Below are 15,421 nucleotides of genomic sequence, written 5' to 3'. Positions count from 1 at the left end.
TCCGAGAGTAGGCAGAAATATAAACTTGGCAAACCCCAGCCCCTTCCCATGGAGCGCATCATCCTGAGAACTACGCTGTATCTAAGACCTACCCTCAGAGAAAAAGCAGCCCCAACCCAAAGTGACTTCAGACACAAAGCCTTAAATCAAATGGACTCTGACAACAGGCTCTAACCACATAACCTACAGCTCATTTTTTTTTCTGTTTCATTCATTTGAAAAGCAGAGAGACAAAGAGAGAGACAGACACACTCCCTGACACTGGTTCATGCTCCAAATGGCCATACAACCAAACCTGGGTCAAGCTGAATCTGGGTCTCTCATGTGGGTGGCATGACTCAATCAGCTGAGCCATCATCTGCCACCTTCTGGGCTGCACATTATCAGGAATCTAGAACTGGAAGTGAAGCCAGGACTCAAACCCAAGCAATCCCACAGGGGGATGTTGGTTTCCCAAGTGGCTTCTTATCAACTATGCCAAGTATCTATGTCATAGCAGTAACTCACTTTTCATAACAGAATTACAATAGTTAACATTTGTGTTATTATGTGACAAGCACTCTTATAAGTACTTTACATGTAGTATATTATTTCTTTCAAAGAATGAGATAGCTATAATTGACTCTGTGGAACTGACCCTAAAGAAATGAAGGCTCAAGAGAAGTTGCGTAATTTGTGAAAAGGTCATACAGTTGGCTCAGTGGCTAAGCTACCTGCTTCAATATCTGGCAGCTCCACTGTATCTTTTCTTTATTTTTTTTTCTTCTCATTAAAAAACATATAGTAGTGGGTATTTAGACAAGCACTCACATCCCACCTCAAAGGACCTAGGTATCATTCCTGGGGCAACCACTGACTCCATCTATCTGCTGAGGCAGAACCTAGGAGGCAGCAAGTGTTGGCTCAGGCAGAGTGGGAGACTTGAACTGGCTCCTGGCATCCAGCTTTGGTTCCAGCCCAACTCTGGTCCAGCTCTGCCCATGGAAAGCATTTGGGAAGTGAACAAATGGATGGGAACAACTCTCTTGCTCTCATTTATCCACTTCACCCTATTTCCCTCTCTCACCTATTCACTCGAAATGCAGACAGAGAGACAGTCTATGCACTAGTTTGCTCCCCCGACATGCCCATAATAGCCAGGGCTGACTAAGGCCAAAGCCAGGAGCCTGGAAATTCATCCAGCCCTCCCATGAGGAAGGCAGGGACTCCAGGACTTGAGCCAGCAACTGCTGCCTACCAGCCACATTACCAGGACGCTGTGCAGAAGGTGAGGGCGAAGCAGGACTAGGTGCCAGGCATTCCCACACGGGAGGGGAGCACGCCCCCACAGTGGCTTAACTCACCTAAATGCAAGCTTATCATTTAATTCCACCTTTCCAGGAACTTTCTGAAGTCTGCAATACTACGCATGACTGTGATTTCAAGGGTCAGCGGAGCTGCAACTTGGATTTGGGGGAACGACGGCCCAGAGAGGAGAGATGAGATTATGCTGGGAAGGTGGTGTGGAGAGCAGAGCACAAAATAAGGAAAGAATAATGCTGGGCTGGGGCAGAAATTAGCAAAATCTCAATTCCAGCTCAGAGCTGAGGGATCCACCTGGCAGAGAATGGAAGCAGGGTACATAAAATGCCGGACCAGAGCACCTGGCAGGGCGAGGAGCCTAAGCTATTCCTCAGGACTCAGGAAAGACAACCACTGTCTCTCAACACCCTGCAAGGGTATTCAGTGCCCCAACACCAGTGGGAGACCAGACTAACAAAGATAAGAAACCCAGTCCTAAAGTTATCACAGTGAAGCTTAAATGAGGCACTCTTTTCTCAAATGAAGTAAGTATTTTTAATAGCCAGGGATTAGGCACCCTCTGTGACAGCTCTAACAATCTCCACAGATCAGGAAGAGATGTGGGATTATGGGCGGAATGCATGTCCCAACCTTAAGGTTAAAGGCCACTTCCATAAGTCTAGGGGTTCTAGCTAAGGCTGGAATTATCTTCAACAGGAGGCTAAGTTTCTTCCTCTGCCCTCAAAAGGAGCAAAGGACAAGCAGGTTCACTGATGGGGTGGTAAGGAACGGTGGGCTAGAGTACCCGCACTAGCAAGCAAAAACAGGGGACCTCTCAGTTCATTCTAACTTCAAATAAATAATGAGTGCTTTTAGCACAAGTATACAATATCTACCCCACCTATGTTTTATCTAAGTGTTCATGATTTATGTGAAATTCAGGTTGAACTGAGCATGCTATATTCCACCTGGAATGGCAGGCTTAGGAAATGGGGCAGGTGTCACAGGGAAGCAAAAGAAGGAGTTTGGGTACCACAACAAATGGTATATCTATAGATGTTCACACTGGGTCTGGAGCAGCATCTAGGAGATATTTCAATGGCCAGGCAGTTTCACCTCCATTCACAGCAGACTCACGCTATGACTCGACAGGCTAAGAAGCACGGCCAATATTAACCTTCTTCCTAAAGGAGAAACTAGAAGTGTGAGGCAGATAAGTGAATTTCAAAGTCACAAGCTACACAAGAGAAAAACCAGGCCTCCCACTCTTGGAGGAATTCTGAAGAAGACTTAGAAGCAAAAAAAGCATTCCCATGAGCATGGGTGAAGAGGAGAAGGAAAGCAGTGTCCAAGCACTGCTCCCAGTGAAGGCCACATGGGCTGTTGGCTACGTATATGTTCATCACCTAAAATCCAAGCTTCAAGATCAACGGTCTTCATGGACACCTTCCAAGTATATGTACAATTCGCTACAGGAAAATATTGAGAAGGATACCTCAGTTTCAATTCCTTTTACTCCCAAGCAATCTTGACTTCATAGTCAAAAGCAAAGTACCACCGGACACCAGCAGAATGCAAGCAAGGACAACAGGACAAACGGTGTGTGTGGCCCTAGGGACTGGGTTCAGAGAAGACATACACTGCAGAAAAGTGAAGTTGATTGCCCAGAGGACATGGGGTGTACACACAGACCACAGCAAAATGAACTTCAAAAACAAAAGCCTCAAACCTCAGCGTCCACACAAGAACTACAGCTAACAAAGACAATGCTCAGATGCAAATACAAGGCTGTCTCAGTACAAGAGGTAACAAGGCATCAGATGCCCACAGAGACAGAAGTCACCCAGAGGGCAAGAGTGAGGCTCCTCTCACTTCCCACCCTAGGAGCTGCCTAAGAAGGGCCAAGTGAGGAACTGGAATTCAGCAAACCTGATACCTCCTGCTAGCACATTTCAGAGAGCAGAAAAGTAGAGACTAGAAAAAAGCTTTGCCAGTGCCTCCCAGGTGGTTATTACAAGTGACATTTCCAGACAGAAGTACAATGTCACCTGTATCTAGTAAGAAATGGTAATGGCAGATAACTACCAGTAATAACAAGTTACCATTTACTGGAAACCTGCTCTAAGCCAGGCACTTTTACATATCTCCTCTTGTTTTATAATAACTCTGCTAGACCGTGATTACTGCCAGGTCACAGACAGCAGACAGAAACACATAGGTCAGATAATTGGCCCCATGTCATGCAGGTAAAACTGCTAAAACTAAAATTTGAACTCAGAACTGGCTGCAAAGCCCAGACTACTCTTTCAGATCCATAAATGTGGACAAATCACCCTTCAATGATGAAAAGGAGACTGCATATTTATTCTCCATCCTTATAGATCTATCAAGAAACAAATGGACAACAGCTGGCAATGCAGCATAGCCAACAGAAGTTGGCCCCCAGGAGAGATCTCCCTGATAGCCAAGAGTTCAATAAAATCATGAGTGATTTTGTTCTGCACTTTGCTCCAAGGAAAGTTCCTAGAACACTGAAAATATTCAATGTATATGAATAGAAGTGTTGAGTGGCTGGCTAAAGAACAGCCAGGAGAACAAACAGCTCTTCCATTATACCTTCTGTTTCTTTTCTTGGGATAATTTTTAACTTTTTTTTTAATGATGTAATTTTTATTCGTGGCTTGCAGGCCTACTTTAATCTGACTAGTCTTCCGCCTCTGCTCATAACCCAAACACTAAAAATCACTTGTCTGGCATTTTTTTATTCCCTTCACTCAGTGCAGGGGGTTCCCTTCTCTGTCATTCAGATCCATTTTTTCCCAAGCCTGGCTCTAAACCTTACTAAGTAGCCTCTCCTAGAACTCACATGAACTTCCCACTTCCTTTGAATTCCCATAGTTCCTCCAATTCACTGTTTCCTAAAACAGTGTTAATCTTGATTCCCTAAATGGCTCACTTGAGGAAAGTCCGTTTCCTCTTTCATCTAATTACGATCTAATTCTCAATATAGGCCTACGAAACACAGATCTTTCATATTTCACCCATAAGAACATTCTATGACATAAAGTGCTTAGGAAATATGTAATTATGCAGAAATAGAATGCCCTTCGCTATTGACCACCTCGAAGTCCTTAATTCACCTACATGCATTTGCCTTTGTAACACCTTCCCAACTCCAGAAAACCTGAAAATTACCACAGGTCTCCTCCTTCTTGAAAGGCAGTTGGCAAACCTGGCTGATGACACACTCCAACCTTGATAGCTAATGGATATATTCTCAGCTACCTGAAATGGCTGAGATAAGCATCAGTACAATAGTAGATGGAGAGGAAATGGATTCATAGGCTTTTTGCATTCCAGAAAGTCTGCTTTGCTTATTCGTTTGTCTTTAGCATATCCTTTAGGTGGTTTGATGATACAGAGGCCATCATTTTTTAAATAAATTTATTTGTCGTGGTCCTTGAACACTCTAAAACAGCTTCAGGATTTTGATCACAAGGATAGAGAAGGATAAAGAAGAAGAACAGGAAGCTGACAGCTTTGCTGAGGAAAGATGTGGCTTCACGGAGAACAACAAACATCTATCAAGAACCAGACTGAGCACTGCCAAGGCCTAAACCATAGGGTGCAGACGGTTGAGTCTGGGTCATTGCAACATGATCCAGAGCATCTGGAACCTAGACTAAGCTAACTCCTGTTTCCACGCCTGGATTCCAAGGTCCAACACCACCAATTAATGGGAGTCACTGAGTATGTCCTCAGAAAAGAAAAAGGCATGAACCAACCCAAACTTGAAGAAACAAAGTCTGGCTGACTCCAGGGTCTGCAAAGATGATGACAACCCCTCCTAATCAGTTATAATTTTTGCTGACCAGTATGGCTATGCTTATTCCCTGACTAGTATTGTGTCTCCTAATAAACTGGCTGCCTCAAGACAGCAGGGAGCCGCTCTTGGCCTGGTGCCTGGTCCAGAAGATATTCAATAAATATCTGCTCACTGGACAAAACTATAGGCAGAATAATGAAGGTTTACACCTTCCACTCTGTCCACTCCTTAGGATCTTGGATTCTGCCATTGCTCTTTTCAGCAGTATTTCAGACGATGAATGTCTAAGTAAAAAACCCAAGGCAGTCAGATTACACAATATGGGCTAGTTCAGCTTTCACAGGACAGATCCCAGAGAAGCAACTTTTCAGTCAGTCAACCAATGAGTAAAGAGTTTACACAGACTCTCTGAGTACCTCACACTCTAACTGCACAGAGAAAGGCACATACTGCTCACAGGATGTTTCTGTCTACCCTGGAAATGAGGACTGGCACCAAGATCTGGACAAACAAATCCACTCAAGAAAGACATGCACGGGCTCAATGCCTGGGATTTTCATCAAGACTTACGATTGTCATAACTTCCAATCTCTTCCTGAGCTTGGACATCATAGTTCTACTTACCTCTTGGAGGTCAGAAGCTTAATGAGTTGGGTACTCACTGGCAAATAGGTGAGTAGCAAAGGTGACTTTCACCATCTTAAAATTACCTCTCTCTTGGGGCACATACTGTGGCATAGCGCATAAAGCTGCCACGTGCAGCACCAGCACCCCAGGTAAGTGCCAATTTGAATCCTGGTTGCTACACTTCAAACTCAGCTCCCTGCTAAGGTGCTAAAGAAAGCAGCAGAGCAAGTCTTAAGTGCTTAGACCCCTGCACTCACATGGCAGACCTATAAGAAGCTCCTGGCTCCTAACTATGAATGGCCCAGTTCATAGTCGGCCCTTGCAGTCATTTGAGGAGTGAACTAGCAAACAGATTTCTGTCTCTCCTTCTCTATACATAACTCTGTCTTTCAAATAAATAAATATTAAATTTAAAAAACCCTACCCTCTGAGACTTGAACGTGAAGTAGAAGGGATGGGAGGGAAGAGGGGAAAGGAGGTCCTAACTCAGCACTTGCACTGGGAGGTGGCGTGGGTTTCTCCTCCAAGCACAGTGCTAGGGAACGCAAAGGCCTTCCCCCTGGTGTTTCAGTTCTGCTGAGATGTCAGTGAGCTATAGCAGCAGTAGGCTCAGTACGGACTTTCGGCCACTTCGCATGGTTGCTGCCAGAAAACTAAATTTCAAACAGGTACAGCCCTGCTGATTAACATTATAATCAGTTGTAATTGCTTAACAAGCCCATGTGTACCCTGAGGAACTCGGAGGGAAGTACCATTTGCCAAGTGTAAGCTTTTATTTATGTAAAATACTGCAGGCCTGCCTGCTCTGGGGTTCTTTCAGCTGAAGTGAAACCCTGGAAGCTTGGCCTGCACATGCTTCAATGAGCTTGGGGAGTTCAGGGACTAGAATGTGAAATGTCATTTCTTCTTGCCACCCAACACAAAGGGTATTATATCTAAAACCTGCGAAAATTCAAGCTTGATTTTAAACTCTGCAAATGACAAACATGAAATTTTTTCTTTCTCCCCCCACCATGGCACCTTTCAGGGATCCTGGGAAACCCACAGGCGCACAATTCCTACTTCTAGAAACTTCAGACTGGACAGGGGGAGATGCTTCTGCTTGGTACAAATTGTCACAGAGGATTCTCTCATGAAGATATCTTTAGGGATCTTACAGATTTTTATAAGATATCTTTTTTTTTTTTTCTTTTTCCTCTTCACTCTTTCCAATGGTACAATGTTGTTGAAGAAACCCATTCCCAGCTGTTGACTGCCCTGGATAACCAAGCTCAATTTCAATCTTGGATGTCCTTTACTGGCCAAGAATTCTACAGTCCATAGCTTACATTTCACTGAGGCCCCAGTATCCACCACACCTCTGGAGCAGAGCTAATGTACACTTGTCTCCTTACATTCATAAAGTCAACAACACCCCAGGCAATGTTTGGAGTGCCACAAATACCGAGGGTGAACAAAATCCTGTGTTTATAGGGCATCTGTTCTAGCAGTAGAGAAGAACACTAAAGATAAATAAGAGCAATATGCAGCCACTGATACAGAGGTGAGAGCTAGGGAACAAAAACAAGAAATGAAATACAAGTTGGAAAGGAGCATAACAGGAGCCAGGGAAGAAGGTGAGAGGTCAGAGATGTCAGAAAAGGCCTTACAGTAACACTCAGAAAAAGACATGACCCATGAAGATATATGGAGAGGAATATTCCAGATACATTTTATCTTTGGGATATCTCATTTTTACTGTTCTGGGACCTGAAAGAGAGGTACAAAGGACAGGAGAGTGCAGTAGAGGGGCGGCACTAACTCAACACTTGGGTTAGGTAGCAGTGATGGGTTTCCCCTACTGCCCACAAGCACAGAGTTAAGGGGCTCAAAAGCCTTGCCCCTGCTGAGTTCTGCTTCAGTTCTGTTGAGATGTCAGGCTAGTAGTCTTTCACCATCCTCTCAGGGCTAGAAAAACTAGTAAAACAACCAAGGTGTTTCAGGGCTCTCTACTGGTCCAATATGGCTAGAGAAGGGTGGGTGACAGGTCAGAGAGGCCACAGCAGGACATCCGACTGTGTTGGCCTTGTGGGTTATGGTCAGGACATGGGTGAGCAATTTATGAGCAGATTGTGGCAAAGTAAAACCAATTCAGAAGCCATTGGAGTAATCCAGGGGTAAAATGACAGCAACTTGAACCACAATAATATTAGCAGAAGTATGGGAAACGAGTAGATTTAGATATATTCCTGGAATTCTCAAAATAATGTCATTTTATATAATTCTATTATTTTCAAAAAAGCTATTTTTAAAGTGTAACTAAACTAACTTTATTTTTAGTCCATGAAGACTATTCATATGAATACAATCACAAATCAAGCAATTGCAAAAAATATTTCACTACCCTAAATATTCGACTCAAGATGCTAAAACCACAAGCACACACAATAAATGTTAAAATATCCATGAAAATTCTGAAATATGACCTTCTAAGAACAGCATTACAATGGTCCCATATTTAATCATCACAACTCTAAGAGGTTAGAACCACTCCCATTTCTCAGGTGAAGAAGCACACTTCAAGAGCCTGGGTCACATACCCAAAGACACACAACCCATGGGTAGAAGAGACAGCTGATAGCTGTAACTCAATAATTTCAGAGATGGATTCAGGGAGGATCCAGGGGCATGAGGACCTCCAGTGTTCCTGAGCAGGCCTGGTGTCAGAGATACCAAGAAGGAGAATAAGGAAACCCAGATAAGGCCGGGCTGCTCATGAGGCCAGAGGCTGATTACCCCATGCTCTTAACTCTAAGACTTAACACCAGGAGGCTGTCTGAGATAGCACTGGGCCAAGAGTTAACCCATAGCCCAGCCGTTAACCCACTGCTAAGTACCAGGGCAAGCAGCAGTCAATGAGATGGCTGGTGAGTGTGCTAGGAGCAGAGAAAGTTCTGGAAAAGAGCTGCTGCAGATGCCAAGTCAAAGCAGAAGCACCCGTGGGAGTAGCAGGTGTGGGAAGATTACTTCCGGTCTTTTCACAGTTCCATTTGCAAACCCTTCCCACTCACTCTAAATGACACCTTGAGGCTTTAGAGACCCTCAAAGTCTCTGAGACAATGTCCTAAAGATGAAGCCACACCTTGCAGCAATGATACCCGCCTAAGGGCCCATCCCATGGGGTGAGGCTCAGCAGGGGTCCTCATGGTGAGCCTAACATCTGGCTGCCAGTTCCCACTAACCAGGATCTCAGCAGCCCAACAGCTGCGGGCTGTGCCCTGGCCTTTGCATTGTAAGATGCTCCCCCATGCAATCCTAGTGATCCATGGAGGGGTGAAGCAGCCCCAAAGTCCGACCTCTCCCAACAGTGTGTAGGCATTTCTCCTGGCCCATCAGAGATGCATGCCATCATCTTGAGAAGATGGGCCTCCCCAGAAACAAATCCACTTTCTTATTTCTTGTCCAGTGAGACTGTACAGCCGAAGAGCGCCACTTGACAGCCTATGAGAAACCTGTAACTCAGTGAAGAACCCTCTCCAGAGCAGCCTCATGCTAGGACTAGGGGACCCAGTCATGACAACTGTAGCAGTTAATCATTGACTAAGCAGTTACTAAGAGCTATCGGTCTCTGCACTTGACACGGATTTACTCATTTAATCCCTGCAGTAACCCCATTTCATTATAGGTAGGGCCTTTTAGTGTCACCCATGTTTCATAAAGGAAAGAACATCTCTACTGAAAGGTGACATCGTTCAACAAAGGTCAGAAAGGGCAGGTGAGGGACACGGCATTCAAACCCACAAAGTCTGCCTGCAGAACTACCTCTCCTGTATGGGGAGGACCTCTCCAAGGATGCCTTTTTGTCATCACCACTGTTCTATGAGCAGCTGCGCTCCAGAGAGCCCCGTGACATCAAGGCATCTTCAGAGATGGAGCCCCGGAACAAAGCACAGGATGAAAAGCAAGGAGGTAACAGCAGCACAAGCCCAGAGAGTGAAGCAAGCAGCCAGCTGGCACCTGTTTGCCGGCAGCCCTGGAAGTCCACTCCCAAGCTCTTCTTCCAGATGCAAATGCCACTCCAGCCTGTTTACACTCAACCCCTGCTCCCACCGCAAATCCCATACAGGCATCCTTACTAATCTGGCGTTAGGCATTAGGACACTCAACAACATGATTGCAGGACAATCCTGTATGTGAAAAATCGGATCCATTAATTTTCTAGAACTTCCCCTGATGGCAATTTGTCTCTTAGCTGACATTTCTCAAAGTAAGCAGGGTAAGATCAGAATCCCTGAGATGACAACTTGTTGTAAAGGCCCATTGCCAGTACTCATCCTAAACCACAGCAACAAAAGCCCTGAACCTGGGGTCAGAGGCCCTATGCTTTAAAAATCGTTCACTAGCAGCTGCCAGGCACACTAAGATCTGAGAAGCACCATTATCTGGTTCTTGGAAAACCTAGCCACAGCAACGCTGTGATCATGGATTCTGCCACAAGCAGAAGTGAAATCTTTCCTTCTCTGTAATGACTTTCCTCCAAAGCGGCCCTCTTTGTCATCACAACTGAAATATTTCTCATTATCTGGAGGATCATTATCTCAGCCTGGCTTATAAATGCTTGGGAATCCTCCTCAGTGTCCTAAACTTTTCCCTACTCTGGTGTTTCAAAAGTGTAAACCTCACATCACTAATGCTGATAAGAGGCACCTGAAGTGAACTTTTTGTTTTCGCTTTGTGAAGACTTCTATCTGAACAAAGAGAGCCTAACTATTTAAGCCTATGATGTTATGAATAGTGGGACTTAAGATTAAGTGGAAAATAAAAGAATTGTGTTTTTTAAAACTTCAATAAGCAGCACAGGCTGTACCTAGGGGAAAAAGCGGGGAAGGGGTCTGTCTAAATCGAGGAAATCTTATACTGCCTGGTAATTTCTGACAGGTGCCTCTGGTGTCAACCCTGCCAGCCTCCTCTGCAGCTCTGGCAGCAGGCACTCTCTGCCTTTATCTCAGCCCACTGCACACTGTAGCGCTGCCTGCTCTTAAATATTATCTACTCTTTCCTGTCCAATTCGTGCCTCCCTCCAGGACCCCCCTGGATTCTCCCAGCTCTCCAACTATATGACCATGCTGAATCTTTTTAACACATTGACTGGCACTGCTCATTTGGCTTCTAGTTGTTCCTGAAGGGGCTAAATGGACCTACAGTGGTGTCATTTCCCTAGTGAAATGCAGGCCCCTGGAGAGCAACCCACAGCCCCTTTCACCTCAGAATTGCCTCCCAAGCTAAGTACCACCAGCTGGAGCTGAGCACGGAACAGAAGCTTCCTGAATCCGCATGACTGCAGAGCGGAGTGGAGTGCGATGTTGCACTGCAGGGGCAGAAGCTCCTGTTTCCCACTCCCCTGACACCTGAGAAAGGGTGTGTCCCCTTTTTGCTTCCAGGTAAAGAGGCCTGAGCCCAGCAAATTCTACCCACAGGTGTCATGCTGTGGGTGTACCCTGGATAATGGGAATGGAAAAGGTGGCCTGAGTCAGCCCCGTTGCAATTAAGGTCTGTGTGTCAAGTGGCACAGCCTTCTCCAGGAAAAACAACCCCAGATGAGTAATAAGCAGCAGTTCCTCTCCTCCATTCTACGACTCCGGGCTTCCCTGTGGCTCATGCTTTTAAATATGTGCAGTAGCTGTCATACCTAACTCACACTGGCTATCGGGCAGAAAAGATAATGATTTTGAAAGCACTTTAAGTTATCACACGCAATAAAAATGTCATGGACACAGCAATGAATCTGCAGGCCGAATAAATAGATGAGGAAGCCAGATGGGCTGCAGTAGGAGGTAGAAGGAAGAGGGGCCCTGCTTCCTACCCATCTTGGCGTGCCATATGACCTTGGGTACCCGGTTAGTGCCTCCAGAGCTCAATGACCTTGTCTATGAAAACTTGCCTGTACCTTGGGTGATCTGGTCTAGAGCCAAGTCCAAGGTGAATTTGAGATCCTTAGAGGATGATAAGCAAGTAATTCCCACCGCACGCTTCACTAGGCATGTTGAAATGGTGTATGGGTGCTCTGATATGCCCAGGGTTGAGCAGACCCCACGAAGCTTCACCAGGGATGCTCCAGCACAGGCTCTCCAGCCAGTGCCCACTCTGTGCTGCCAATCTGCCCTGCTCTCAGCAGAAGACAGCCAGCTCCTTAAGGCCACGGTTAAGGTGGGTTTCTTCCTTCCCCTTTCTGGTCAACAACAAGCTCAAACACAGCTTTTGAAGTTGAAGTTTGGCTTTGAAATGAGCGATTCCTTCAGCTCTCCCACATACAAACTGCCTCCAGGAGTGAAAGGGAAGGCAACAGGGGATCATGTGGGAGCACCTGTGAGACGCCACGGGAGGCCGCTGAGTGCTCTGGGATGCTACCAAGGTCTGTCTGCTTCTCAGAGAAGCCACCAACCTCCTAGGGCTGTGCTTGTTAGCGCTTCCCTGTAAGCCCGGTAACCATGGTTTCAGGCAGACTACACCAGAGCCACGAGCACAAGAAGAAAAGGCTCTTTCCTATTAAGCCCTAAAAGCTCCATGTCCTAACAATAAGTAAATAAAATGTAAAAATAACAGGGGAAAACGATGCACCAAGGTGATTCCAATGCGACCTCAGACCCCTGGGGCATCCACCAAGTTGCTCTGCCACCCAAAGTGACCCCTCTGTGTCTCCTCCCCAGCCCGACGCCTCTCTTTGCACGCAGACCAGAGAACCCTGAAAGCAGCCACATCAGTGTCAACAGCTTCTCTCAGTGGACCCAAAGAACAAACCAGAAAAGGCAGAACTCCATCTCCCAGCACAACACCTGCTCCAGAAGAGCACCTCAAACCCAACCTTGCTTCTCTCTGCTTGTCCAAATGCCAAGGTATGCATGTGCTTTCCAGAATAATGACAAGGCCCATTTCCAAGTCCCTAGTGTTTTGACAAGGTAATCAATTCACCCAGACCTCTCAACGGGCAATTCACATCACAGGGCCTCCACACGTGAACCAGGACATCGATGTAACTTCGAGATTCAAAGCAATGACCGCCAATCATATACAAGCAGAATCGTCGTTGGAAGCATCGCTTTCATGCCGGACACATGGGCAGGGCAGGGCCAGGGCTTCCCTGAACTGGGCTGCTGTGTCTGGGGCCCCTCAAGTGGACATCCTGAGGAGGTGTTTTTCTCCTCGAATGTCAGAAGTAGAGCTGACCACTGTGCAAGGCAGGAGAACACAAGCAAGCTTCCCTCCAGAGGGGAAGAATAAAACAAGTGCTCACTCAGGAGGCCTGACAGGACAAAGCCAGGACGCAGCAAGAAGCCTTCAGTCCTGCTCTCCACGTGCCTCTCCAAGGACGGAGGGGCCCACCCACGCACAGTCACACACGGCCAGGCCACCACGCGCTGCGTCCTCCACCAGCCTTCAGCACCAGCACACCGGACTCTCCCAGCTGGCGAGCTCTCGCCATCCAGAGGGCAAGAGGGAGGGCAGAGGGCCCACAGCCTCTTCCCAGGTCCCCTCTTCCTCACACGCACGCTTCTCCGCGCTCTCTCTCTCTCTCTCCCAACCACGGGGACCCCATGTCGAGTACCCCGGGCACGGAGGTGCGAGACTCACCCAGTCCTCGAAGTGGCGGCTCCCGTTCTGCAGCAACTCCTCGAACTGGATGGTGCAGTTGGCCACGAAGTCGTCGTAGCCGATGGGGGCATCGTGAAAAACGGCCAACTCGATCTTGCGCCCATTGCACACATCAGTGACAAACTCGTCGTGCCAGGCCGGGCTGTTAGTCTTCTGCTTAGTGGCTGTCTGGCCGATGCGCGAGTCGTCCACGTTGAGGGCGATGTAGGGGTCGAGAAGGAAAGTCTGCGGCCGGGGTCCCACTGCATGGCGCAGCGACCAGGCTGTGGGCTTCAAGCTCACGGCCTCGCAGATTTTGATCTTCAGAAGGCCATTGAACACTACCATGGTCAGGGAGTAGGGGCCGGGGTCACTCTGTCCGCCCCGAAGGCCGGAATGAAGAACCGACGGCAGCGGCGGCGGTGGACTCCTGGGGCCCCTGTCGCCCCTCCCCGCACACTCCTTACACCTTGTGGCACTGCGCCCCGGCCCTGGCGAGTCTCAGAGAGGGCATGTAGTTTCTCACCAGGCTTCTCTAACGGAAAGCAGCCGAGGGGGGGAGAGCTGGGGGCGTCCGCGTTGGAGCGAGTCTCTCCCCCCCCACCCTCGCCACTGGCTGCACCTCCAGCCGAGGAAACGGAGCTGACTCTGCTCGCGGCGCGAGCCGAGGCCGCCGGGCCGGCTCTCTGGGTCCGGGCTGCGCGGAGCGGGCACCGCGCCCGGCGCTTACCTACCTTTCCGAAACATAATCCCGGGAAATTTCGACTGCGGGAGGGGGAGGGGGCGCCGGCACGGGGCGGGGACGCGAGCCGGGGGCGCAGATTTCAACCCGGATCCTCTTCGCGCACCCAGCGCCTGCCTCTGGCCGCTCCGGGCGGGGGTGGACCGAGGGATGTTCAGTCTATCCAGAGGGATGCATGTCGAGAGGAAATGGTCCTCCTCCTCCAACTCCTTCGAGCCAAATTTAAAAAAAAAAAAAAAATTTTTTTTTTTAAATCCACAAATCGCACAGCCAAGCCCGGTCCTTTGCTCTCGGGCCAAGCAGCGCAGCGCCGCGCCGCAGCCGGCGATCAGCAGGCGCCAGGAGCCCGGAATCTCACATCCGCGCGGGCGCGGGAGCCGGGGCGGCTGCGCTGGGGCTCGGGGCGCAGGCCGGCTCGGCTCCCGGCGGTGCGCGGCGCGGCGGCGGGGCCGGACTGCGACTTGCTGCGGCCCCACCTCCCGGGCGCCGGCGCCCGCGCGCCCGCTGCCCGCGTCCCCGCTCTGGGCCGCCGCTCGCTCGCCGCCCCGCCAGCCCGCTCCACCCCGCGGTCTCGGCTCCGTCGGTCGGTGTGCGAGCGCGGCTGCCTCCTCTAATGCAGGAAATGCGCAAAAGACGTCAGTGTGTGTGTGCGCGCGTCTGTGTGTGTGTGTCTGTATGTGTCTGTGTCTGTGTGTGTGTCTGTGTGTGTCTGGGTGTGTGTGTGTGTGCACGCGCGCGCGCGTGCACGCCCGTGTTGGGGGAAATAGAAAGTTTTGCCGGTTGGGGGAGCAATACCCGAAAAGTGAGCCGAGCCCAGAAGTGGCAGACAGCGAGCTAGCCTGCCCAGGTCGCGGCGGCGGGCGGCGGGCGGCGGGCGGCGGGCGGGGACCCCCGCGCCGGGTGTGAGGGAGCGCCCGGGCCGAGGCGCGGATGCCGAGCGCTGGGGCTCAGTCCTGCGGACCCGGACCTGAGCGGCGACGTGCTTCTCGGAGCCTCTGAGGGCCAGCTGGTCTCACAGAGTCCCGGCATGGGGGAGTGGTGGCGGCCCCGAGGCCCCCCGGAAGACCCGGGCCCGTCTCTGGCCCCGGCCCTGGCCCCAGCCCCAGCTCGCTCGGCCAGCGGCCTGCGGAGTGACCTGGCTGCCCCGGCGTCCCGGGACGCTGAGGCGGCCGCGGGGCTGGAAAGCGAGCCCGCCTCGGCCTGCGTTTGCGACGCGGTTTCTGTGGTCTCCTTCTCGGGGTGAGGGGGACGCACCCCTCTTCAGGACCTGCCCGGGACTTGTTGGGGCTGCGGGAATTCTTGGACAAGTGAAAGCTTGGCAGCGCCCCGGTCCGCCC

At 49.4% G+C, this 15,421-nt stretch overlaps 1 protein-coding gene across 1 annotated transcript in view; it reads right to left on the bottom strand.

Annotated features, from left to right (window-relative positions):
- The window catches only part of PRKCE (protein kinase C epsilon), a 473,728-nt gene extending 459,224 nt beyond the window's left edge, over positions 1-14,504 (bottom strand). Inside the window, exon 1 of the mRNA XM_040993202.1 lies at positions 13,343-14,504. Within this exon, the coding sequence (XP_040849136.1) occupies positions 13,343-13,690 (348 nt within the window). The 5' untranslated portion in view covers positions 13,691-14,504. The remainder of the gene's footprint in view (positions 1-13,342) is intronic.
- Positions 14,505-15,421: the final 917 nt, after the last annotated feature.

This window comes from Ochotona curzoniae, unplaced genomic scaffold (genome assembly GCF_017591425.1).
Source record: "Ochotona curzoniae isolate NIBS_2020 unplaced genomic scaffold, NIBS_Ocur_1.0 contig_883, whole genome shotgun sequence".
NCBI classification, from domain to species: Eukaryota; Metazoa; Chordata; class Mammalia; order Lagomorpha; family Ochotonidae; genus Ochotona; species Ochotona curzoniae.
This window is presented reverse-complemented; position numbering and strand designations above follow the sequence as displayed.